We start from the raw sequence: 26057 nt of genomic DNA, 5'->3' as shown, positions 1-26057 counted from the left end.
AAAATGGATCAATTTATAGATGCCGGAAAATTGTAAGGTAAGGGAACCAGTCTACCTGGCCTGCACCCGTTCATAAACATGTAACCAATAGCAAACAAAATTTGAACTGAATAAAATGGTGAATTTAGAGGAGAGGCTGAAAAATAGTTAGGTTTTTCCAACGGTGGTCGGCCGACCACCGTTGGAAATTTATACAAAAATACCCATTTTCTTGAAAATGACTTCACACCAGGTGCCATAATTTTACAGGATGCTTTAGACTGTCATTTACCAACATCCTAGTAAGGTATTTCGTAAAAACTTCAAGTTGGTAGTTCTATTTTTCGATGTTTGCAAATGTTGTATATTCCCTTTAATACAAGGATGAGATTGTGAATCGATAAAAAGTATGAAATGTGGATGAAAAATCATATACCGGCCGCGGTACGCGGTACACGGTACTCAAACTTAATACCTAAAAGAACATCTATCCCTCTTGCGTAGTGAACATTAGATTACCTTACATACAACTAAATGTTTAACTGGAATAGCACCTTTTTATTTAACTGGAAATGTTATCAAAGTATACAATAATTCCCACCGTACACGATCTAACACTTCTGGAAACATCATAGTTCTTATAGCTTACATAATACATGTAAGTCTTTGTGAGCTTGTGTAAGTAAGGTGACTTTTAACAATAGTTTGAATTGCTCGCGGTAGGACAGTTTTTGAAATGGTTTGAGAAATCGTTGTAGTTTGGGAGCAGTGTATTGGAAGGCACGTTGACCATATTGTAATGATAACTGGATATGGAGTGAGAAGATCTTTGGAACTAGAGCGGAGCCTCTTGGCGGATTCAAGTTCAAGTCAGAATCTGGGAGACAGATCTTCAAATCATAGGAGTGCAATAAAGCTGGAATGCGCTTCCATCTCATCATAAAAACACCCCGTCTCACTGTCAACATGAAGCATGCATTTCATTACTGAAATCCACTCACTATACACTAGTCGTTTTCAGTAGTTTTTGTTTGTTTGAAGTTTTGATTTTCCAGACTTTCTGTCTCCTAATTATGCCAAGTCCCCATAATTTGTTTTTTAACACACCTCTTGCTGGTTCTTCGTCCTGGTTGGCTGAAACACGGTCACGTGTGGTTCACTAATATAGGATAGTGCATGAAATTCGTGTCAGCGTGAACTAGACGCGCCTCATGAAATTGAAGGGCCCCCACTTTTGAACAGTATTTTTGACCCGGTGCCCCCTCCATCCCAAGAAACACCCACGAATCAAATAAAAGTTATGTTAATTTGTTCCAAGGCTAAAGTAAATCGTATTTATAATTTTAATGTGATCGCTACTATATTTGTTTTACTGAAACGAGTTAAGGTTGTTAAAGTGCCTCTGACTGTTAATTGACGATAACTTATGCTCGGAATGAGGTTTGATGAGGTTTGTAAAACTGTTTAATCGATTCATTTTTCGAAGATAGGTATGCTTCGAAGGGTCAAACCATACGTTCCTTTTGGAGTGCCTGAAGCTCCTTTACAATTCGTACAACCTCACTTTGATTACTGTGCCCAGATTTGGTCAAACAGATACCGAATGTAAACAGCAAACTTGAAAAAACTTCAGAAACGGGCTGCAAGAATTGTCTTGAGTAAGAATTTCTACACCCCGTTGAACGAATTATTTCGTGATCTTTTGGATGCCTTTAAAGCAACGATTTGTCCTGCCTGTATTTTGACAAAAGATTTCGTTCAAATAAACCTGCTTCATAGCTATAACACGCAACATGCTATGAGCTCACTAGTGGTTCCAAAGTTGAAAACCGATTGCCTCAGACACAGCCCTTTTACTGTGGAATTTCTGTTTGGAATAACCTGGACCAGTCTATTAAATCAGCACCATCGCTTGCTAGCTTTAAAACATCTTTAAAATCATCTTTTTAAAAGCAAAAGAGTTTTAGCTCGCTGATTATTTTTTGGGTGATTTTTATTCGGCTTTCTTTTTTCTTTTTTTTGGTATTTTAATGTTTTTATGTGTTTTGTGTCTTTTTGTGGGGTCCTTGTATACATTTCTTGTTTTTTTATTTGTGCTTTTAGTACGGTTTTTGTATATTTGTATTTTTGGGTCTTATAGTATTTTAATGATTTTTAGTGCCCTGTAAACTTTTACTGTGGGCATCTTTTTTTAAGTGCTTTTAATTTTACGGAGTCTTACTGTTTTAATATTTTGGTACTCAGTATTTGTCTATTTGTGTTATGTGCTCTTGTAATTGTTTACGTCATTGTTTGTGTATTACGTTGCACCTTTTACCTTTTTATGTTTACGTATTTTGTTACGTTGTTATCGTCTTCTAATTTGTGTGTAATTCTCTTAATTTACTTATTTTCACTTTTGCTCATTTTAATTGTTTTATATTTTACAAAATTTGTTTTTATAAAGTTTAAATTTATGTTTTGATCATTTTTATCGATGTCAGGGCCCTATGGAAGACCACCGAAAGGTGAATATAGGCTACCCTGGATAAATATTAGAAACAAATAAATACAAAAAGGAGAAGAAATGTAGTTATAAACCCACCATCAACAAAGATGAAGTGTATGTGGCAGAATAAATTAGAGAACACTGCGATATCAAATGTACAGAAATGGGACAGGCAAACCTTGTCTCTTCCCGGCCAACCAACCCGCAAATTGAAAAGCTTTTGATATGAGGGGGTAGAATTTCTTGCTATAGTGTGATTAACATTCACAAAAAAATATTACCTAACAAATAAAAACGTTACATTTCAACACATAATACACAATACTCGTCACAGATTTCCTTCTTATAAAATCGCACACAAATCATTACTTTTATTGAATTTTGTCATGTGCTTCTCTAATAAATACCATCTGTACAATTCTTGTCGGAGGTGCTTAAAACAAACTCTGGTAGTCTTTTATTTACATTCTATGATACAACTTTCTCTTGGTACACGAATTTACACTTTACAATATATTAAATATTACAATACATTACATAATTATTGTTACAATGGGAACACAATTTGCACTCAAAAAGGAAGGAACTTCGTATCACGAATGTAAATTCCCTCAGTCATGTCAGTACAGCTTACTTTAGTTCTGTATAACCCATGTTTACTTATTTCGTCTAAAAAGTCACATTTATTTAACTCTCTGGACCCTGAAAATTAGACTTCTAAATAAGAACTGAGAGGAGCACACTTTTTTTGGGGGGGGGGGGGATTCAGAAGTTTATAGGAAGCACAAACAAATGCACTTTTTTATTAACATTCTTTACAGAACCTGATAAGATTCCTTAGCAAACTTTGGCAACAACATATCAACAAAGTGCACTAATTTCCACTACACGATCCCTTAAAAAAATTACAATGGTTGCTGGAAAACCTGGGCATTGCCTGACAAAAAATCTTTCACCAAGGTTACTTAAATGTTAGTGTCATTGCACTGTTTACTGAGGGATGTTAACGATTGCTATGTACTTCCGGTCAATGAATCGATTGTTGGGAACATGACCCTGAAATAATCTATCGATAATAATACAAACAGGATTATGTATATTTTTTTTGGATGATTCAAAATAAATTAAACAAATAAATAAGAAGGGACTTTTCTCTCTGTTTCTTTATACTCAAAGATTCACCAACATGACAGACACAAATTAAGGGAGAACAAATCGAGATCGAAATTGATCAAATAAATAAATAATTGTTTCACCATGGAAGTAGTATGACTGCAAATATAAGCACACACAGTTTGATTTTAAATTCATACCAGTCTATGGCAGCATAAAGTATCTTGGAAATGAAGCCGAGCATTTGAACTGAAGTACATTTTTGACTGGCGATTTTTGGTTGTTACTGCACGGTGACTACTTTAAATAAAGATATAAGTTAAACATGAATATTTATTTCATTTTGTGACACATCTGAGGAAGCTACTTAGTACCTCAGTACAAAAAAGGACTAAAGTTGTACCTTGTATGGACTAAGAGTGCATTACAGATTTGGACCTCAAAAAGGTTTGTGACCAATTTTGTTGCGCTGCATATGGCTGCCAATAACATGTGCGCTTTTCCAAAGGCATTTGGTTCTTGCCAGCCATATCCAATTAATCTAGACAAAGCTCTACTTTAAGTAAATCTATAATATGTCACCCACAGGTGGTTAAAGCATAAATAGCTAGCACTATTGCACTATTGCACTTTGCTTCTCGCTTGGGCCCATAAGCAAATTAAACACTGGGTGTTTGTTCAGGTAATCAATATATACCTAATATTAGAATGCAATTATTGACTGCTTTAAGTGGTTAATTAAAACTAGCTTCCCCCGGTGATATGTTCCAGAGTTCCATTTTCCTGAGGCAAAATCATGTGTTATAATCAGAGTTGTATGACTCGTGACTCAGACCCCAGTCCGTCTCGAGTCCCATTTTTCATAAAGTAAAGGTTATGTAATTTGATCACTGGGGTTGTACTATTGGCACACAGATTCATCTTGAAATGAACCAGTAACAATATGTATCAGTTCTTATGGTCAACCCGATTAGCAAAAACTATATATATGCATACAGTACCATGTTACCTATCAAGCACACTTACATGTAATTATTTTAAATGAAAAGTACACCGACCCCAAAAAGTTTCCCAATAGACGAAAAGGCTTCTATTTCCAGCACCTGGATTTCTTGCCTTTTTGAGCATTTGTCCCGACCACTTTGGTCTCGGAACATGTGCTTTATAAACAGGTAAAGCTAAAGCTAGCACAGGATGACTGTCAACTTCCTTCCTGAAACAACAACCAATGGTACCTCAGGGACACACTCTCAAGTAAATTAGTTTACAAAACGGTCGACATTGGTCATTAGGGAGACATGATTTAACTACCATTTCTAGAACCAATTTCGCCATCGCAAGTTGCCTAAAATGATTCCTTAGGTCAAGAATAGTATAATTATAAGGTTTGGGGAGGAAGTATTTACAAATAGAGTTATTTACAAGACAACTTTTAAGAAGACTTTTATTTTTGCATGGGAATATTAATGTCTCCCTAAGGTACCATATTTTGGCTATATAGAATGAACTGACAATATATTTCAAGAAACTGTAGAAAACTTCAGAAACAAGGTCATCTAGAGACTTCAGATTGGATCACATGATCTATTAAGTCAAGGAAGCAAGTCCCAATCAAGATATGGGAAAAGAGAATTATTTCAACTATGAAAGCTGTACAATAAAAAAACATCTTTCTCTTGATAAAAATGGTAACGTTAAGTGGGCAGGTATATTCTGGTAAATATTGCACACTCTAAACCTTATAAAGATTTCTATCTATAGTATATCAAGGAAGGCTTGATTTAACACCACACAATCTCCATTTCTTATAATATATTATCAAAGTAGATGCCATGTGTGGCTGTAATTTCACTGATTATTTTTCTTTTGTGTGAAAACATCACTTGAATTTACTTCACAGCTTTTTACATACTGAGCAGACTTGGCAGATGTGAAGGTATTTCAAAACTGTATCCCTAATGAACCTGGCAGTGATAGCGGCAGTTTTAAAATTTAAGTGTCAGAGATGTTCCCCATGCTGTACAAAACTGCTAAACTTCAGCCCATTTTGGGGGGCTATAATTAGGACAACTTTCCTGCTAACTGTTAAGCAGATCCATGAAATTAGCCCCTTTTTTGTCTGCCAGGTTACTCCAGTCTCTGTTCTTTTAAGTCTAGCCTGAGTTTATACCGCTGTGGACGGTCCAGTGCTCAATAAATTACTACCGTTGTCTTTGGTTCGCACATAGAGGTGGCCTTTGGTCCAAGGGTTCTGCAGCTGTAATGGACAGTGGTCGTCCCTCAGCTGGTACTCCTTATTACTAATGATGGCTACCAGGCAGAATTCACTCCATTGATCCTCAAGATAGAGCGGCGAGTCCAGACCGTGGGACTCCACTGCCTTGTTTAGCTGCTGAATGACAAGGTTGACAATCTCACGACATGTTGTCTTACTCGTGACATGCAACTGCAAGTGAATGACATGACAATAGAGAAATTGAGTGGGCAGTTTTCTACAGAAGCTTCTTCCAACACACCTAGGACAAAATCACTCTTATAGTTTAATTACTTGTGAAACATCACAACCCCGATCCTAATTAAATTACAAGTCAATTCACAAGTCAAATCACAAGTCAGTTTACAAGTTCGATCACAAGTAAATCATAAGTCAATTTAGACCAGTCACAAGTTATACGGGATGGAAATAGGGGGGAGGAGGGGGGTTAACAAGCCTGCCTACCTTTATACTGGTTCCTTTAGCGAGACCAGAGTTATAATCAGGGAAGACTCTCAGGATACCAGTGGATGGTTTGCTGTCCTTACTGAGGTTCAGGGATTGTATGGGCTGAGTCTGGGCATTGTCAGGGATCTGAAGGCTGCACCTGTCTGTTTTCGAAAGTAACATGATGAAAGCACACAATGGTTTAATCATAATGTTGGTGCTGCTTTTGATGTTCTCATCATATCATAACACTAGCCATACCCAAAATGTCCTATTTAGGGAAAGTGTGTTTCCAATAGGAAAAGATTTTATTTTCTTCATTTTTTTTTAAGTTAAGATGATTTGAAACAGTTGTATGAAATATGAGATCAATTCCGACTTTGAATCAAACTTGAGTTGTTTACTTCATTAAAAAAATAAAACAAACTTCATATAGTAAAGAAAAAACTGGAAGCTTTACATTTGGGATTAAACATAAAAAGTTTGTATAAGTATACTAAAGTTGGAAGCTTAATTTTCCCAATCAATATAAAACTACATCAACTTTGAACGTAAATTTGAAACTACTATTCAAAGATGAAATGAATTCAACAAATAACATTTGAATGTTTCCACTTTAGATGGGTATGACGCAACACACTGGGACAACATCTGACTGAATTTTCACAAAGTTGGTCAGGTGTAACATATTCAAATTGTTCAGTAGCCTCACCATCAAATATGGTCTCCATGTCATTGATGACATCCATGGGAGAGTCTACTGGTGATGGCGGGGGTGCATAGAGGACCGAGAGGGGCACGCCGCCTCTGAGCTGCTTGTCTCGTGCATACTGCAGCACATCCATGATCCATCGCATCCCTTTCCATGTTGTCTCTAGTTCCTGGGGGTTGGGAACACAAATTATAACAAGCTATTCACAATTTGTGGAAGTGTTAAGCGCCTTGGGTGACATGTACACTGTCATTTGATGTGGGCCTTTCAACTACAAGAAGCAGATAATTTGGAATTGTATACAAATTTAGAATTTGGAATGTCAACATCAAAGATTATAAATGTAATTAATGTAGAGATCACATGGAGGTAATGCAAAGAGTTCATGATAGAGCTCAATCACAGCTTTATAAATAAGCAATTTTTTTTAATAAAGGCTGAAAGTTAAAACAAAAGAATCAGCTTATCAAAAGTTTACTTCGAGCCTTTCTTAAAAAACAAAGCCACCCAGCCCACAACTATGTTGTAAAAGTGCCTTGAAAACAGACTGAAGAAATTGGTGAAGACATTCTGATTGTTATAAGTTAATTTTTGCATTAGCAGTTTACTTCACTGTATTTACTCCTTGATGAAATAATCAAACCAAAGGATGCAACGGTGGTTAGGGGACGGGGTAAGGAGTAATAGGCAGGGCGTCTTGAGATGGAACGGGACTACAAGATTAAACACCATAAGACAATCTAAGCAGGACTAACCTGTTGGTAGTCCAGCACTTGCTGCTGTCTCTGCTTAGCATCATTGACCTCATTGGATGAGAAGGCTTCTCTCAGAGTCTGCTGAGCGATGAGTGAGTCGATCTCAAGGATGGAAGACAGACGGGTGAAACGACGGATGAACTCAGCCTGGTACGTCGTCATGTGAACTATGACCAAAACAATGTTCAGAAATAAAAATTTGAATAAATAGTGAGAGGGTACCTACAAATCCTAAACATTGGCGCAGTGGTATTTTTTTTATCTTCCACATCTGCGACCCAAGTTCGAATCCCACCGATGCCTAAACTGATTGCTTCTAAATACTAAAGTTCAGATGTTATGTGTCAAAATACAACACCACAAAATTAATTTGTGTGTCTTTTGTCCTTAAAAATGTTCAAACACCAGAAGGGTATTTTTGCAGATAAAGTGTAATTACAGTTAAACAAAAGCTATGTTTGGAGGTTTCTATTGTTCTAACAGCAACAATGTAAAGTGTATGAATGGCATGTATTTCCATTGGAGTTCTTTTGACTGCTACTCACCCATTTCAAAGACAGGTACCGGGATGGATATATAGTCTTTACTGACCATCCACTCATCTGATGTGCCAGGGCCCAGACACACACTACCCGATGGAGGGAACAGTAGCACCACAGACACCTGTGTGCAATTCAGTTACAAAAAAAGGGCCAAATGAGTATCAAACATGGCAACTGACTTTACATATCTGATCTCAACAATCTGACAAGGCCGGTTCATACTTCACACGAATGAAAAGGTGAAGCCAGTTTGACGTCATGAAACATTCCCTACAAAATTTGCCATATCTGAAATGTGTTATACTTTTGCAGTTACAAATATTTGCAGTACGAAAAGTTGACGTGTTGTTACAAATTCACAATTTTGCAAACACTGGGCTGATATCCTAAAGAACCACATCAATTCAAACTCTCTGAGAAGTTTTACAAGGAAACTTTTTGAATCATCCTAATCCACATAAATTCCGCAAAATCCTCCTAAACCCTCTGTTGGATTTTGAAGGATAGGGGAGGGTAAGTGTGAAAAAGAAAACCAAAGGCAGTTTAACTGTACTGACCTGCTCATTCATCTCGATGACCTCCAGGTCACACAGTCTATAGGTCAGTGATTCCTCCTCCGTTACTCCCATCTTGACCAACAGTTTTCTTGTCCCCGCTGCCAAGAGATGCTGAAATTCCTCCTGGATCTTGGTGGGATTTCTCTTGGACTGAAGGACAAAATGACACAAATGACACAAAATAAATGTCAAAGGTTTAAACAATGGCACAAGCAGAGCTGTGTACTCTTTCATGTGTTACTGATCTATACAAGTCTTTATTTTCATTGGCAGTATATATCAACAAGAGTCAAAACAGCTGCAAGATAGTCAATTCACTGGCAAATACTGGCTCGAAAGGTGGTGGAGTACTATGGCCTTGTGGTCTTATATAAGACTGAACTCAGGATCTGTAAAGGTTAAACGGGTTGAGGGTTCAGTCAAGCCTGTAGTAGGGTTCAAGTCAAGCTTGCATATGTGGGATTGTAGTGAATATGTGCAGGGGCAAGACACTTAGTCACTCACTACTACCCTCAACGTGGGAGTTAATGGGTACCTGTGAGGACAGCTTGTGCTGTAAATAAGGCTTTGTGTGGCATTACTCATGAGCTTCATATTCCCAGAAATGGAGTCTTTGGAACACTTTATGAGTGTAAATAATAGTGCCTTCAGCATTAATACTGGTGAATACTGGTGCTGTGGGTTGATTCCAGCATACTTCCTTATGGATTCTATGCACAAATGGTAGATGACGCTTTTTGACCACTTTTGAGAGCCCAGTGGACGGGGCACATTGCGTGTGCGTACTGGTTTGCAAGCATATGGCTTGAAGTATTCTGAATGTGCACAAAGCCACAGCATCTTCGCTTCAGCATCAAGTACCATCGGCATTGTGTTCGTATGTCTCTCCCAGTGGTCTCCCCTAACTCTCCCTCTCTATCCGTTGAGGGGGTACTTGTGCACGTAGCCAACAGTTGAGTTTACTTGTGGATTCACAGACAACACTGCTCATTGCTCGCTCTATTTCAATTGTAGAATTGACCACACCCACCTGGCAATTATCCAGTGTATGAAGCCACTCCCACTCTTCCTGTGATACATTGGGATTGTCTCTCAGCTTGATGTGAGGTAACACACTAGGCAGCTTCTCTGGCACCTGAACCCGTATCGTATCCACCGAGCTCCTCAGCTTCAGGAAGCCTATATACAGACCCTTGGTCAGTTTGATGCCGCTCACTTGATGGTATAAGATCTTCTCCTGCATGGCCAAAAAAAAAATGAAAGATTTTAATTTCAGGTTAAGGTAAATCATTCCCAGCCATTCCCAAAGAATATAGTGAAAATGGCAGAAGTCAACAAAGATATATAACTTTCCAGAAAGTATGACAGTGCTAAAACTACTCAAGATTACAGAAAATTACAGACCCCTCATGAATAAGAGGAACTTTAATTTCTCGTTAAACACTTGAAGCTTGATTTCAACAAACAGGTTTAGCCAAGCATTTGTGCTCAGTATCAAATGAATGCAGACTTTTGCAAAGACAGTCTGACAGCACCACAGGGGTCCTGATGGCAAGAGATCAAGAGTTAAAGGTGTTGCAATAAGGTCAAGTTGAAACAATCACCAGGGCTAAACTTTGTTGTAATCGAAACCTAAGAGTGATCAGAAAAAGCTAGATGGAAAAATTAAGGAGGGAATTAGATCCAAATCAGGAGGCACGAGATAAGCTAGACAACTTACATGTAATGAGGCTAGCAGCATCTCGGCAGCTGAAGGGTTGTCCATGTTGATTGACTTCCGTTTCTGTATGCGATTTATGTTGGTCCATTTAAGAGATGATGTCGTCTGAATTACCCGTTGGTCCTGTAAACAAAGAAGCCACTCGCTAAGTTTACATCTTTCTCTGCTGAATAAATTACCAATGTTACAGAGCTATAACGTATTTCAAAAATATAAAATAAATTTCTGCCACTCGATACATTTTTGATGCAGGATGCAAAGCCAAATATGGCTAAAATCTAAGTTAGTCATTAGTAATAAGTTTTAGAAAGGAAAAGGTTTTATTTGAAAAGTAGCTCCATAGTAGTTCAAAAAGTAACTCTACATGTGAATGGCTGCATATACTGAAACTGCTGAGTATATGTTTTTATTCTAATAAGTAATGTGACAATCACAGGGATTTGTAAGTGTGCAATGACTTAACAGAAGCAGCAACTATATGTCAGCCTTGGCATGAATCCAGAAATCAAACAAGTTGTATATTCTACATCCTGTTTCCCAATATTTGTTCAATGATAGTAGCTTGGAATGTTTCTAGAGACCTACCCTGATTTGGTTGATGATGGTTATGATGATGATACCATGCTTGTCTCGCATAGGCTCATAGAAGACCTGGCCGAGGTCCTGGGTGCCCAAGGCAGACTGGAGGAGAGAGGCAGCCTGGAGCAAGCGAGCACGGAAGAGAATAGCCGGGGAGGAACCACTGGTCCTCTCTAAGTCTGATCGTAAGAGGTCAACATCCTCCCAGGTCCCTGCAACCTGGAGAAGCAGAGGGGTGAAGGAATCATTTAGTCAATTGAGAATCTATTCATATGATACAGATTATAAAAACTGAAACTTCACCTACAAGTTATCTTTGTAACTCCAGGAGAAAAAGACGACCACAAATTTAATACCTACAATTCTATACATTTTAATCCTAATTTGCTGCAGTAAATAGTTCTACATTTATGTGATACGTACTTTCACCAACAGTGCAAGCATTATAAACTAGCCTAGTAACAAAGGATATCATGAATTTACACTTGTTTGTGTTGGGGGGAAAATGGATGCGGCAAACAGGATATAAAATATCCGTTACATGTATTTGAAAACGTAACTCAACACCTACTTAGGAACATCCATGGACTGTGTCTTGTTCTAAGCGGATTGAATGATTGATTGACGGACATTTCATTTTAACCAGAAGAGCCCCATCAGTTATCTAAGAACTGTTCTCCCTCGGGACCCTGGATAAGTCTTGGAAAAGAGTTTTTTAGACTCTCAAACTTGAAAACAATGCCTGTGAGATTTAGTGGGAGTTTAAGCACACGAAGAGGAAATATGATAAAGAATGGGGAGGCTAACCTTCAGGAACCATAGGAAGTCTTGATGGATACTGCTGGAGAATGTCTCATCCACTTCTACAATAGGAAGCTGATCCTCGTTGGTTACCAGCACCTTATCATCATTGTACATCACCGAGGCAAGATACACTCCTCTGAAAACAAAAACATTACAATACAAGGCACTATAATAAAAGCAGATGGCCAATGGCCTGAATACGACGGGGGGTTGGTCAAGCACTCTCGCTCGAACTCCCGCTTGAGGCCTGTAGGCCCCCCCCCCCCCCCAATCAGAATTTGGCAGATAACAAACTTTTTAACCATCCATTGATCATGAGTGCCCCCCAGAAAATAAGGAACCCCTTAAATTTGGGCACCATTTACACCACTGCGAATGACAGACTCATCCTCCATAAAATACACCTATTTCCTGAGAAATATGCCACCCCTACACTGTCACATTGAAGTGCGACTACACTTAACAAATGCACATCTCACAGCTGCGCCCCAATCCTCAATTAAGCTCAGCACATAAAAAGACCACCCCTGTGTCACGTCATGACAAGCATTACCCAAGCCAATTAAAAGGACATTAAGTTAACAATGGACTGGTAATATCAAATGTAAAACCAAGACTTGGATAGAAAATAGACACAGCACAATTGTCAAGTCATGCATATTCATGATTTAGCAATCTTATCTATCAATTTGATTGGTCAACCTAATTGACACTTCAAGTGTTGTAATATAACTAGCCTCTCAATGCAATCCATGGAGTATACTATTTACACTCGGCTTCACCTCGGAAAAATATAACACTCCCTTATCACCTAGTTTCACTGTACCAAAAAATAAACCTTTTATTATAATACCCCTTCAATATGTTCTGCCTATTTAAGAAATATCTGATTAACACAAAAGTACCCGCCCTAAATGTACCGGTATTACACTGTGTTTATTCACCGATGAATCCATAAAACCATAGAGTGCTCAGGCGGTTTGGGGTGCTGGGCGGTTTGGGTTGCTGGGGGGTTTCTGGTGCTGGGTGGTTTGGGTTACTGGGGGGTTTCGGGTGCTGGGTGGTTTGGGTTACTGGGGGTTTCGGGTGCTGGGTGGTTTGGGTTACTGGGGGTTTCGGGTGCTGGGCTGTTTGGGTTGCTGGGGGGTTTCGGGTGCTGGGCGGTTTGGGTTGCTGGGGGGTTTCGGGTGCTGGGCGGTTTGGGTTGCTGGGGGGTTTCGGGTGCTGGGCGGTTTGGGTTGCTGGGGGGTTTCGGGTGCTGGGCTGTTTGGGTTGCTGGGGGGTTTCAGGTGCTGGGCTGTTTGGGTTGCTGGGGGGTTTCAGGTGCTGGGCTGTTTGGGTTGCTGGGGGGTTTTGGGTGCTGGGCGGTTTGGGTTGCTGGGGGGTTTCGGGTGCTGGGCGGTTTGGGTTGCTGGGGGGTTTCGGGTGCTGGGTGGTTTGGGTTACTGGGGGGTTTCGGGTGCTGGGCGGTTTGGGGTCGTACAGTGACTGAAGGGGTAAGAAAACCAAAACTGTAGAGCCAAATCCTCACCTTTTTAAATGTTTCTGAAACTTTGGAGCTGACTGGAAGAAATTCTTGAGGCTTTTTTTCACTGTCCGTCGCACCTGGTTTGGAGATGCTCGAGGTGAACTTCCTGAAATTAAAATTATTCCAAAAAAATCCCTTATCTTCTTATTCTTTCATTACAAGGCTCTACACTTCTCCCTTCACAAGTGCTGACATGTAAGAGAGACATGCAGGTTGAGGTAACTACATATGTACAGTATGGACCAAACTGAATATGCATGCACTATTTACTTTAAAAATAATCATCCATTGTTTTTATATTTTCTATGCAAGTTTAAAAAAAATTATAAATAATCATGCAATCTTCAGTCATTACGACTGAATAATACATTCTTGTTGGGGGCACAAATTTCAATTTCCATTTATGGAAAATACATTCAGTTCAGTAAATGTATTAAACACTACAAAAAAAGATATAACAACAAATAACACACCAAAATAAATTCAATACACCAGCCAATACACCATCAAAACATCTGAGAATTATATCTGCAAAAAATTGATCTTTTGTTTTTAGACAGTGGAAACTGGTACATGACCAGGTCAGATTTCCATGATAGTTCAACCTAATTTAATTTTGGGACACTTTATGCCATTTATTGGCCTCCCTGGTCAGTGCAATGCCAAACCACAGGGACCACGAGAGACACTCACTTTTGATTTCACCCGAGTCGGTGGGTCTGGTGTCTCGGACCTGCTGGAACAAATCGTCAATCATGTTGAGACGACCGCTGAAACGCGACTTATTGCCATGCATGTCCCTCCAGCCTGGGTTAGGGGGGGGGGATGGACGGTAGAGAGAGAGAGAGAGAATCAATAAAGCGTGTCAGATAGCCATGAGAATAGAAGCCGGATCAATAAGTAACCTACCTTGGAATTGGGACAGTGACTGAGAATAGGGCCTTGTGGATGAAAGCAGAAAAAATGCACAAAATGCTCTCAGCCAAGTGCAAATTTGTTCTAATGCAATGAACATGAATGTGTAACAGTTGAATATTTTTAGTCTGGGTATCAAGAATATATAATCATTACAAGAAAAAACATACATATGCACAACATCATAAAGCTGAGTAAATTTGATAAGGGATTAATTTAAGGCATATAAAATATTGAAACATTATTTCTTCATCACCATTATGAAAATTCGAACAAAACATTCCAATAAAATGATTAGGTTTAATTGTTATCAACAGAAGGTTTAATCCAGAAATAATTTGACTGATGTAACTTGAACATGCAACCTCATAAACACCAAATGGAAGTCTTAATTCCGTATGTCTGGGCAGAGTTGGTCATATGGCCAGCATCTACTTCTCAATAGTCCGAAGTTAGCCACCGGTTTGAGTATCCAAAATGCACAGAGATATGGCACTTACTTGATGGTATTGCAAAAGGTGGGGTGGGTGTTTGTGATGGCCCAAAACCCTTCATGTTGAAAGCGGATACTCTAACGTAGTACTTAACGCCCTGTAACAGTACAGAAGACACACTCATTAGCCAAGAGAAAGTGTACGGTTGGTGCAATGTGCATGAAGTATACACCCAGTTCTCAATGATAAAAACTACATTCAGTTCCAGTCAAAAGTTTAAGGAAATATGGTATTTGCTGAAACTTTCGTGAGATTCATATTTTTCAATGTTATAAATCTTCCAAGTTCTAAGCATGTATATTACATTGCTGAAAATGTTCACTTCTACAAAGTAAAACTTGTCATCTGCAGAACATACAAGCGTGCTCAAGAAATGCTCTCTTGGGTTTAGAAGTTACATTTTTTGTACTGCAAATAACAAATCAAGTCAAGTAACCACATAATCCCCACATGAATATATACAAAACCAAAAACACATTTCCAGAAAGGCAGTGCATACTAACATGGCTAGCTGAGATCTGAGAGTTAGTGATAGAGATAGATAGAGACAGAGTAACTTTATTGAATGCCATCAGGAACATTACACGCTTGCCTCTCTGACAATGTAATGATTGAGACCTATGTACCTGTCTGAGCCCATGTATTCTGTAAGATGGATACCGCACATCATACAGAATGTGCTCCCCGGCAAGAGGGCACAAATCCTCCGAACAACTCCACTCAACTGGAAAACAAACAAACAAACAATTAATTTGAGAATATCATCAAGAAAACGGGATAAAGGAAGTATGCACATCTTTTCTTTTCTACATTTTTATTACAAGTTTGAATGAGATACATTTTTTCAAAAATCAACTAGACTCTCAGACATGGCGTAACTACATTTGACTTTTTTCACAAGTGCCGTGGTCCAATGGTTACAGTGTTCGACTCATGTGCCATGGTACATGGGTTTGAACCCTGCAGCATGGCCCTTGTGTTCTTGGGCAAGACAATTTACTACAAATGCCTCTCTCAATCCAGCTTGAGGTACCTCTGAGGGTAATTGAGACCCAATTGGGCTGGTCTCGACCTGATACAGAAACAATGGTCTCATAGCTTGATGAACAGGGGTACTAATTGTGAAGCGCTTTAAATACTTGGTACAAAGCGCTTTATAAGCACCACATTAAGTGATTAGGTAACAATCCTGATCAGACAAAACTGGAACAGCTTTGTCACACTTGGTAAGCGAATTGGCTCCATTTGTGTCACATGACAAATAACCATTGTACAAAAAATAATGTATAAGTACATGCCCTTAACAGTGAATGCAGGTGTCTGGCATGAAAGACTATTTAGAAGTTTGCAGGAATATCCTTTGTAAAACATTAGTAAGGAGTAACTTAATATGAAATAAGAGCTGGAGAAGCTTACTTTTATATCTGGTGACAGCAGCACCGTTAGCATTGAGAGGTTCTTCAAATCGAACCTGGAGCGAAGTGCTACTGGCCGTGCTTAGCATGACACAAGCAGGATGGTCAGGTACTCCTGTAAATGAGTATCAATTCACCGTTATATCATCATCATATCACATTTATTAACTGTTTTAATACAATGCAAACAAAGTGAAGGCTGCCACAAAGTTAGGTTAACTGAGTTTTCCTGATGGTTATAACTTGTTTGGTTATGACTTGAGCACATCAGCACATAAATCAACAAGCAGGCTATTGGTGGAATCAAACCAAAGACAAGCTTTTCTTTAACCCTAAAAGGGTCCCCCCCCCCCAACTTTTTCCGCGGTAGCCTTGAATGTTTTTTTTCCGCGACCCGAGGTGTTATGACTTTTAAGCCTCGAGCGTTGCGCATTTTTTTGATACCAAAAACATAAAAATCGGACTACGGGTTGCCGCGCAGTGAAAACTGAACTTCCCATATACATCGTGTACACAGAGCACAATTACCATTCATACATATGCATAATTAATTAGCCATAATTCCAAAACCCTTTAATTTATAGTCATGAAATTTCTCGGGTATATTCATGATGAGTTGCTCTATGCATGTACCGAGTTTCAAAATTTTTCGTCACTTGATCGCCAAGATCTTTATCTATGACATACCTGCAAGTTCATAATGTCGCCAACTAGTTTGGTAGGTCAAATAATTTAAAAGTGGATTTTGTTCCCTATAAAGGGAACCGGGCCCGTAGATACACGATCGCCACTTTGTGTTGTGTTTTGTTTGTCATTGTTTTTCTTGTTGTTTCTTTGTGCTTCACAGAGAATGACTTACTCGCATGTTCAAAGCCAGCCTTCATTCTCTTCAGCAGTCGGAACCTCCACTCCCAATCACGCAAATGTTTCTCCAAATCCTGAATCAAACAAAACAAAATGTGGAGACGGGGAACATCAAAACAACTTCATACAATGATCCCTGCTGATCAGCACAATAATGTACGCCTAACTGATGTCTTTCAATCCATAGGGACAAAGTGCTGTAACTAATTGTTTCAATGTTCATCAGTTAGACTTTCATTGAAAACAAAATGGTCATTTATGCCTATAAAATCTCAATATTTGCACATCATACCAGTACATGAATCGTGTAATGATGATTGAGTACATAAAGCCGTATCCGAATCACTTAGTTACTGCTCGCAAGCACCTGTCTGCACCCCATGATGCCACGTGCTCTGCCGGTGTGAGGCCAATGACATGGTCTCCATAATAAGGAGAGGTTGAGCACAGACCACACACCCAAGCAACCGGCAAGTCCATCTCGGCAAGCTTAGAGGTGGAGTGATGAAGACACCTGCACTAGCAAGCAGGAGGTCTTGGGTTAGAGTCCCACTTGGGTTAACTTGTGAATTATTTCTCACAAGCTCTTAGGAAACGTTGGTGGTACAAAACGGATACACCGATATGAGCTAAACCAAGTATCATTGGTATTAATCCTGACTAAAGGGTGAAATATGATACTACAAAGAGAAGGAAATGTGGCCTACCTTAGAGGAACCAGTTGGCCCTGTTGCACTGTTCAGTCCAGTATTGACAATGCGAGATGTCATCTCCTGCACCTGTATTTCTGCCTCGTTGATCAGCGTGTTGAGTTTGCTGGCACGTGCATCTTTCATAAGAACTGCAAAAACATTGTTTCAAGGAGGTTCACGTTATTAGTAAGGGTTCATCCTTATCCACGTCATCATTAACAAAAAATTACACATATGAGTGTCCATGCTGAATTAAGAAAAAAACTAAAGAATTCCCTTCTAAGCTTTCTGTTAATAACAGTGTTCCTATCCAGGAGGCAGAGATGAAGCAAGGTTGAAAAACAATCATGTTACTTAAGCAAATTACTTAAGCATGTTACTTAAGCATGTTACTTAAAGCTATAGTCCATCATTTGCAGCCATCCGAAAAGTAACTGGCGTAATTATTGTTGAAAAACAAACTTGGTTGAAAGATAGTAAGGGAACTAAACTCCCTGTGAAATTATTGTTTCTGGGAAGCTGTCATTTTGAAGTAATCAACGAAAGAAGGCATTTCCAACGGTGATTCTTAAGAAGCACCGTAGGAAAATTTAAATTAGTAGTTCGTTTTGTTATTCAGCGCAGCGCGCACAAGTATTGGAACGACGCACACGCGCGCGCGGTTGTTGTAATTCGTCGGATCAGTGCGCGACGTCGCGTATAGCTGCAATTCAAAACAATTCAAAACATGATTCAGTAACTTTTGATTTGAAATTGAGATCTTAGAATGCTGTTTTTCTCGGAATGTACAGCTGAAGCTTAGCTGAAACTTCATCAGGTTAGTTGCTCAGAATCCTTCATTAGATTTTGAACTCTTTTGTTGCTTCAAACGAACAAAATGCACAAATTACAAATGATGGACTGTAGCTTTAAGACAGGTTAAGGTATGCTTCTGGGGTTATTGTTCATTCTGATTCTCTTTCTGTTACCCCACTTTTCACATGAGTGAAACACACCCTGCTATCAAATATGGAGCAAGGTAGGTGCTGTAGTGCTACTTTCCTCACCTTCAATCAGAGCTGTAATCAAGTCAAACACAAGTTGTCACGAGTCGTTACGATCAAAAGTCATCCAGTCTCAAGTAAACTCTGAATAAAGGCTGTGATTGTGGTTGACTTTTGATGGACTTGAAATTGAGACATAAAAGTCTGCCTTGTACCTCCATGACCTGAGTTCAAATGCTACCCATGCCCAAACTAGCTTTGGATTTAAATCCCTATCTAATGCTATGAGTTTGTGCCATGAACATTCATCTGGGTTTCAACTGGATACTCCTGCCCTGTCTTCTCAACACAAATCTCATCAAGTTTGCAAGCTACGGTGCTATAGGTGCTTTTAAAGAATCTCCGCTTACATTAAAAGAACTAAATTAACAACAATACATGTTTATTTTTAGGGGGGAGAGGGTATATTTTTGAGCCTGAATTTTCAACTTACATCTTGGGTTCTCTCTGGCTCCACATGTTAGTAGAAGCCTGGCCATGGGCATGTTATTGGTCATTACAGCAATGTCCAGCGCTGTGAATTCATCCTCGTTGACTTGATTGACATCCAGTCCGTTAGTTTCTAAGATCAGTCTGGCTGTATCCAAATCCTGGTGCTCCACTGCATCGAACAATGCTGCCAAATGCCAATATTATCAATGTTTGTTTCATTTCCATATTTGTCTCTTACAAGCAATCATATTTAATCACTCAACAACAAAAATCAATAAGACTCAGAATGAAAAACAAATAAAAAACATGCTTTTTATTTTTAGTATATGTACATATGTAAGTACACTTCAAAGACAGCTGAAGGAAATTTCAATATGTCTGAGACTTAATAACATCATGCTTTGTTTACAAGTGTGCTTTCCTATGGGCGCCAGATGGGAATGAGAGCCAGCAAAGATGGCGCACACGCCATTGGTGTAGTAGAGGCTAACTCCCAACTAAACAGGCACTTGGCTAGTGTCTGCCTGGATCTCACAGGCCTTATAATTGCTACGATGGTCTCAGGGAGTGAGCTCCAAAATAGAACTGTGCATTTTAGAATAGGTTATGATTCTATTATTCTAAACTTGGACATTGAGTGAATGTTCAAATATTTCAAATGCGCTGATCAAATTGTGCCAGCCTAAACTGACTACCGATCGGGACTAGGTTCTAGCATCTTGTCGAAAATTGAAAAAGATCTTATCAAGTCATGTGCGAAATTGAATTTTGACAAAAGTGTGGCATTGACAAGTAATGAAACCAATTACAAAATCACACTATAAAAACAACAGCTTGGACTTTCTTAGACTCTCTCACACTTTTCGAATATTTGCATTTAGAAAATGCTGTTTCAGGTTTCAGGTTTCAGGTTTCAGGTTTTATTTCCATACTATAATGTAAGTTGAGTTACTGTACAATAGGTAAACATTTTAACGGAACTTGAAATAATAGTATGGGGAGGTCAGACAAGAAGCCGAAGCTTGTACTGGGTCTGCCCCCTTCACAAGAAATACATGTAGTTTTACAATTCATGATTAACCAAATGAGATAATAATAAACAATATATGTTATTAGATTAAATTCATGACCTAACAAAGTTACCAAAAAATCATAAGTTCCATAAAGTAAATTTACCATCCTTGACTTTCAATGTGTTTTTAATAATTGTATTCGGCAATTAAAATAATAACTTTGCTCTGTAATCACCATTGACATTAACCGTAGTGAGAAGTAGTTTTTTATAATACAATTTACATGCTCTGATTGACGTCATTGGGCAGGAAGATCAGATTTTGTTCAAGCATTCGGATGGTGGTACATTTAGAGAGAGCCTTATTCCAAAGTCTGAAGTAGCCTTCTCACCTTGGCTGTCCGTCATCTGTTTGGAATATCTCTTGGTCCTGTCTTTCCCTCCACCGACCCCTCCATCTACCTCAGTGTTGCTACCACTGCGTTTCTTGGCAGACCAGCTTCGATGGAGCTTCTGTGGGGCGGTTGGGGAGGGTGGGATGGAAGAGGCCTTGCTGTAGTCGCTGGTCTGCTGAAGAAGATTCTCCATGCTGTGGGCTTTCCTGACATCACCGCTGCATAAAGGAAGGACAAGACATGAGACAGATGAGTTCAGTGGTTGAAATTCAGACATAACACTCATTTTGAGCTGGAGTAATGAATTTCATGCACAAAAATATGGTTAATGGAATCAAAAAAGTTTGATTTTAAAGTGTCCAATGCAGTGTTAAATCCTGTCAATATAAGATACACTCTTCTGGTACATGCACACTTTGACTGAGAACTCTGATTTATGTTTGAAAAAATCTGGGATTTTTTTTGGTAGAAAAGTGTTCAACATTTTTTAAACTCTTCACTCTCTAGTCCTTATAGCAGAGACAAGGGAGCAGCTACATGCAAAGATGGCAGCATGGAGAGTGTGTCTGGCATCTAAGGGTCTGAAGATCAACGCCGGGAAGACCAAGGTGATGGTTAGTCGCGTCAGCGGTGGGCCAATGACGAGCTCTGGTGCATGGCCGTGTGGTGTGTGTGGGAAAGGTGTAGCTGCCAACTCAATCCAGTGTACAACGTGTAGGAAGTGGGTTCACAGGCGATGTAGTGGCTTGAAGGGTAGTCTTCAGGCTGCTAGCGCCACGTTCATCTGTAAGAGATGTCGGGGGGATGGTCTACGGCCAGAGGAGAGAGAAGCGGGTCTGGAGGTCTGCGGTGACACGTATGAGGTGGTGGAGTCGTTCTGCTACCTGGGTGACATGCTGGGTGCTGAGGGAGGAGCAGATGCAGCAGTGACATCACGCGTGAGGAGTGGGTGGAAGAAGTTCAGGGAGCTGGCCCCATTTTTGACATCCAAGGCGCCGCCCCTGAAGATGAAGGGCCAGGTTTACACCGCCTGTGTCCGAAACAGTATGGTGTACGGCTGCGAGACATGGCCCACAAGGGTGGGGCACATCCAGCAGATGGAACGAGCAGAGATGAGAATGATCAGGTGGATGTGTGGGGTGTCTCTGGCGGACAGGCTGTCAAGCGAGGAGCTGAGGAGGAGAGTGGGAGTGGAGGGGATCGGCATCGTATTGAGGAGGCACAGGCTGAGGTGGTTTGGTCATGTGGAGAGAAAGGAGGATGTCAACTGGGTCAAGAGGTGTACCAACGTAATTGTGGGTGGGCCCACACCCGTCGGCCGACCGCGCAAGACTTGGCAGAGCTCCGTGTCAGATGACATGCGACTGCTTGGAGTCAATGCGAGGGACGCGACGGACAGGGCCAAGTGGAGGAGAGCCATAGGGAGAAAGCAGGCCAACCCAGAACAGACTGGACAACGGCCTTAAAACCGACATGATGATGATGACTCTTGAGTGGACAAGATATGCACGCCCCCCAAATCTTTAAAACCCCTGAGTACCGATATATGACCCCCACCTCCCCACATTCTGCAGCTGTTAAAGTGATTGCACACTTCTAGTTAACCACTACCTTACAACATGCTGCAAACAAAAGAAGAGTTTAATCATTAATTCCCAGTGGAAAATTGACTGAAGAACAATTGGAACCTGTATCCCCGTCATTCCATTCAAGCACTCCATACCAAGCTGAGCTACCTCTCCTCAGTAACCATAAACCCATACATGCTGTGCGGCCAGAGAGCATGTCCAACATCACGAGAAATAGTAAGGAAAGGGGCAACAGCCAACCTATACCTACGGAATGGTTGGACTGAATTCATGTATAGTTAAACCATCATCCACTTTAAAAACAGAAAATCAAAAAAAGAAGAAGAAAAAAGAGCTGAATCAGCTTCCCTTTGTAGTTGTTTGATATTAAATCCTGAAAGACATTGGCTGGAAGGTAGTAAACATGATATTACATTCTGTTCCACTTTTATTGTACATCAATTGCAATGGGCATCCAACCTTTCCAGAATATTTGTTTTTATTTCGTTCTCCAAGAATGAAGAATCCTTAGTAGTTTAAGCTGATGCCAAAATAGCAAAAAAAAACAGTTACATCAGCTATATCATGTGTGTACGGATTCCCTACAGCCTAATTGCTACTGTTTTCAGTGTGAACTCTTTACATACTCTATACATCTCTATGAAATTCTCAATGTACAATTGAGTTTGGAAAGGGGAGTACTGAAGAATGAAGAATCCTTAGTAGTTTAAGCTGATGCCAAAATAGCAAAAAAAAACCAGTTACATCAGCTATATCATGTGTGTACGGATTCCCTACAGCCTAATTGCTACTGTTTTCAGTGTGAACTCTTTACATACTCTATACATCTCTATGAAGTTCTCAATGTATACAATTGAGTTTGGAAAGGGAAGTACTGAAGGAAACTATGAGCACTTATCAATACTTTGGTCAATAAGATTCTAATTGTTTGATGCTAGGGGCACTCTTTTTTCTTATCTCCCTTTTTCTTCAAATTTAACAAATCTGCAGAGGGACAGGGGATGAGTAAAGCTGATTTAACAACAGTAAACTTCACTTCTTTTCTGTGTAATTACAAAACAATTTTTTTTTTAATTTGGCACTCATCAGTAGGGAAACCATGACAACCATTACCCCCCACCCCCAATCTGCCTGTAAAGCACAATTAAGCCTATTGGGTCTGGAAAATGGGTTGATTCATGGCGGGAGGGTTAACTCTAACGAGGATACACTACTCATTACTAATGAAGAAACTTCCTAAATACATTAACAGTCTATTAGTCAAACTTCATACCATGTCCATGTAGTTATCAAAGGACGATACATATCCCGCGTTCAACCAACAGTAACCGTTTTTAATACCCTCCTTCTGAGGCAATTTTCTGCATGACCTAATTCCCATTTGTCACAGTGTTTAACCACCCCCCCCCCCCCCCCCCCAATAGCTTTAAGTCTTCCCCTACTGGAGTCAATTCTCCATTCTGACCGCCAAATCAGCAAGATTTTTTTCTGAGATCAACTGACTATTTTCAGGGTTTGACAAATTGTTAGGGCAGCCACAGCCATGAGGAGTAAACATTTCAGGCTTGGCTGCACCCTACCCATTGCTCCATTGCCTCATCAAGTGTCAGGGGTTACGCTGTGCAAATAATCAGCCAAGATTCATAGGCATACCATGGAGCTACATAAATCAACAAAGTGCAAGCTTGCTATGTGACTTTTAAGATTCGTCGGCACATTCACGTCATGATCTACGCAGGGCTTCAATGCTTTCTGTACTTCCTGTTTGTCCTAGGTATACTGGTATTCCTCCCCCTCGCACTTCATGTGAGAGGGAAAGCAGGGTGAATTTCATGACGTCAACAATAACATTTCATTGTGACGTCCAACGTTACCCAACAAATACGTTTTACACAGACAAGATCGCGAGAAGTAAGAAGCAGACTGTTGTGCCAAAATGCACATGTATAAGGAGTTACTCAGGTTGACCCAAGTAGACTTTGGCTTCTGACAAGAAAATTGTAGTATTAGTTTTTAATGTAAAGATTACAAAGTTACACCGACGAATTGGCTAAATCTGGCCCATTGTTCTGACCAGACACATGAAAAGTGAATATCCATTTTGAATCGACTGAATGGAACTTTATGCACTCTTTGCCTTGTTTTATTTCAAAATAATTTGTATTAACTCTGAAAAAATATTGTTTTATGTTTATCTTCATAACAAATGATGTCATCAATATTTACAATGCATCCCTCCAGAAAGCTTCTGGCTTTTCATCTTTGTTGAGTATGGAACCAAAACACTATTCATGAAAAAAAAATACTGTATCACTGTAAAATCATTTAAATGCAACAAACACATGAAGTGAACTGACTACTAAATGACAGATACATGTATATGCACATATATTTGAAGATTACATCTTCACATTAAATGCAACGGACAGCCACAATTTTCCTACAGTGCCAACCAGATCAACTCTAAATTCTGGATGGTCCTTTGTTTAAAGTTGGTATCCCCATGCTTTTCAACAAATTCAATGTTTTTCTCCAAATAAATTTCCAACCAACATTTAAAAAAAAAAATTTTTTTTAAACTTTTTTGGACATCTGCATGCCCTCCAGGAAAAGGTTTTTATTTTGAGTACATACAGATCTGCCTTGCGAGTAGCCTTCCTAGTCCAAACAGATAGTAATAATTTAATAACTTTACGTGGGTCTATATTTTTTTTTTAGCTTTGCATTTCGTGATGAAACTCAAAAATAGCACGGGAATGCAACTTTAATGTTGACAGGAACATCTATCCTTAATGCAGTGCTATATGCATGGATCCCAGACCAATTTATATTTGTGGGGGGGGGGGATAGGTGTGAAAGCAAAATTGCTGAGGGACCGCTTGCAGTAAAAATTAAAAAAAATTACCAGTCTGACACAAAATCAAACAGCTGACAAGACATATGATTTTGTCTAATGACTTATGGGGTGTCACACCTCAGTTCCCCTTCCGTGCCCCACCCCCACTTAGAGGGTGGGGGTGGGATGGGGTGGGGTAGGGCAGGGTAGGTATGCCACCCCACATGGTCATTAGACAAATCATGTTTCTTGCTATTCCTATTAAAAATGGGTCATTCTATAAATTTGGTGGCCACTTTTTTTCCTGTCCCTGTTACATCTGACATTTTGTAATTATGGATGCACTCCTTAATGCAGTCGTCCGTCATCCCCCAAGAGTGATTTCAAATTGCAAACTACCCACCTAACAAATAAAAGATTGTTTGAGGTCATTCTTAATGATACTTGAATGACGAATCACAAAGTTTCCAGGTAACAGGGGCAGGCAAGATGTCACACTTTGAACCCTAAATTTGCAGACTGACCCTTTTAGCTTAGCATAGAAGCAAATGATGTTAAGGTGTTAAGGCAATGTTAATGATAATGGACCGTATAATATGAGTGTGATAGGCTGTGGAGAAAGATGAAGTACTGAATAGATGTTGCATGTTAGTAATGAGGTGTCACTGCAAACAGGCTCTTCTACAATAAGAGGGAGGATGCACGAATGGTCTTACACAGGCTTTATGACAGTGTCATCATCGCCCTCTGGCATGAGAATGGGCCACAGCCAGTGGTCCAAACTAATGGGGTCGTCCTCCTCACTTTTACTGTGTGTAAACAGAAAGTTAGACAGAAAAATAACCAAAGTAACAAAGACTGCAAACACAATAAACAAAAGAAATTAAAAATG

At 39.6% G+C, this 26057-nt stretch overlaps 1 protein-coding gene across 5 annotated transcripts in view; it reads right to left on the bottom strand.

The window, feature by feature from the left end:
- Positions 1-2806: 2806 nt before the first annotated feature.
- The window catches only part of LOC119737070 (ankyrin repeat and fibronectin type-III domain-containing protein 1-like), a 57054-nt gene continuing 33803 nt past the window's right edge, over positions 2807-26057 (bottom strand). For 3 of the 5 annotated variants that reach the window (XM_038211144.1, XM_038211143.1, XM_038211146.1), the window contains 20 exons: positions 25882-25974; positions 20738-20958; positions 19335-19517; positions 17874-18007; positions 17162-17240; positions 16304-16417; positions 15514-15611; positions 14894-14984; positions 14172-14285; positions 13482-13584; positions 11954-12086; positions 11153-11365; positions 10568-10690; positions 9878-10084; positions 8848-8997; positions 8294-8411; positions 7749-7915; positions 6994-7162; positions 6300-6445; positions 2807-6026 (listed from right to left, as the gene is read on the bottom strand). In XM_038211144.1, the coding sequence (XP_038067072.1) occupies positions 5745-6026; positions 6300-6445; positions 6994-7162; positions 7749-7915; positions 8294-8411; positions 8848-8997; positions 9878-10084; positions 10568-10690; positions 11153-11365; positions 11954-12086; positions 13482-13584; positions 14172-14285; positions 14894-14984; positions 15514-15611; positions 16304-16417; positions 17162-17240; positions 17874-18007; positions 19335-19517; positions 20738-20958; positions 25882-25974 (2938 nt within the window). In that variant the 3' untranslated portion in view covers positions 2807-5744. The remainder of the gene's footprint in view (positions 6027-6299; positions 6446-6993; positions 7163-7748; positions 7916-8293; positions 8412-8847; positions 8998-9877; positions 10085-10567; positions 10691-11152; positions 11366-11953; positions 12087-13481; positions 13585-14171; positions 14286-14893; positions 14985-15513; positions 15612-16303; positions 16418-17161; positions 17241-17873; positions 18008-19334; positions 19518-20737; positions 20959-25881; positions 25975-26057) is intronic. The other 2 variants (XM_038211145.1, XM_038211147.1) reach the window with 1 other exon arrangement.

Source organism: Patiria miniata, unplaced genomic scaffold, assembly GCF_015706575.1.
Source record: "Patiria miniata isolate m_02_andy unplaced genomic scaffold, ASM1570657v1 HiC_scaffold_3, whole genome shotgun sequence".
Lineage (NCBI taxonomy): Eukaryota > Metazoa > Echinodermata > Asteroidea > Valvatida > Asterinidae > Patiria > Patiria miniata.
The sequence above is the reverse complement of the archived record's forward strand: the minus strand, read 5'-3'. Positions and strand labels throughout refer to the sequence as shown.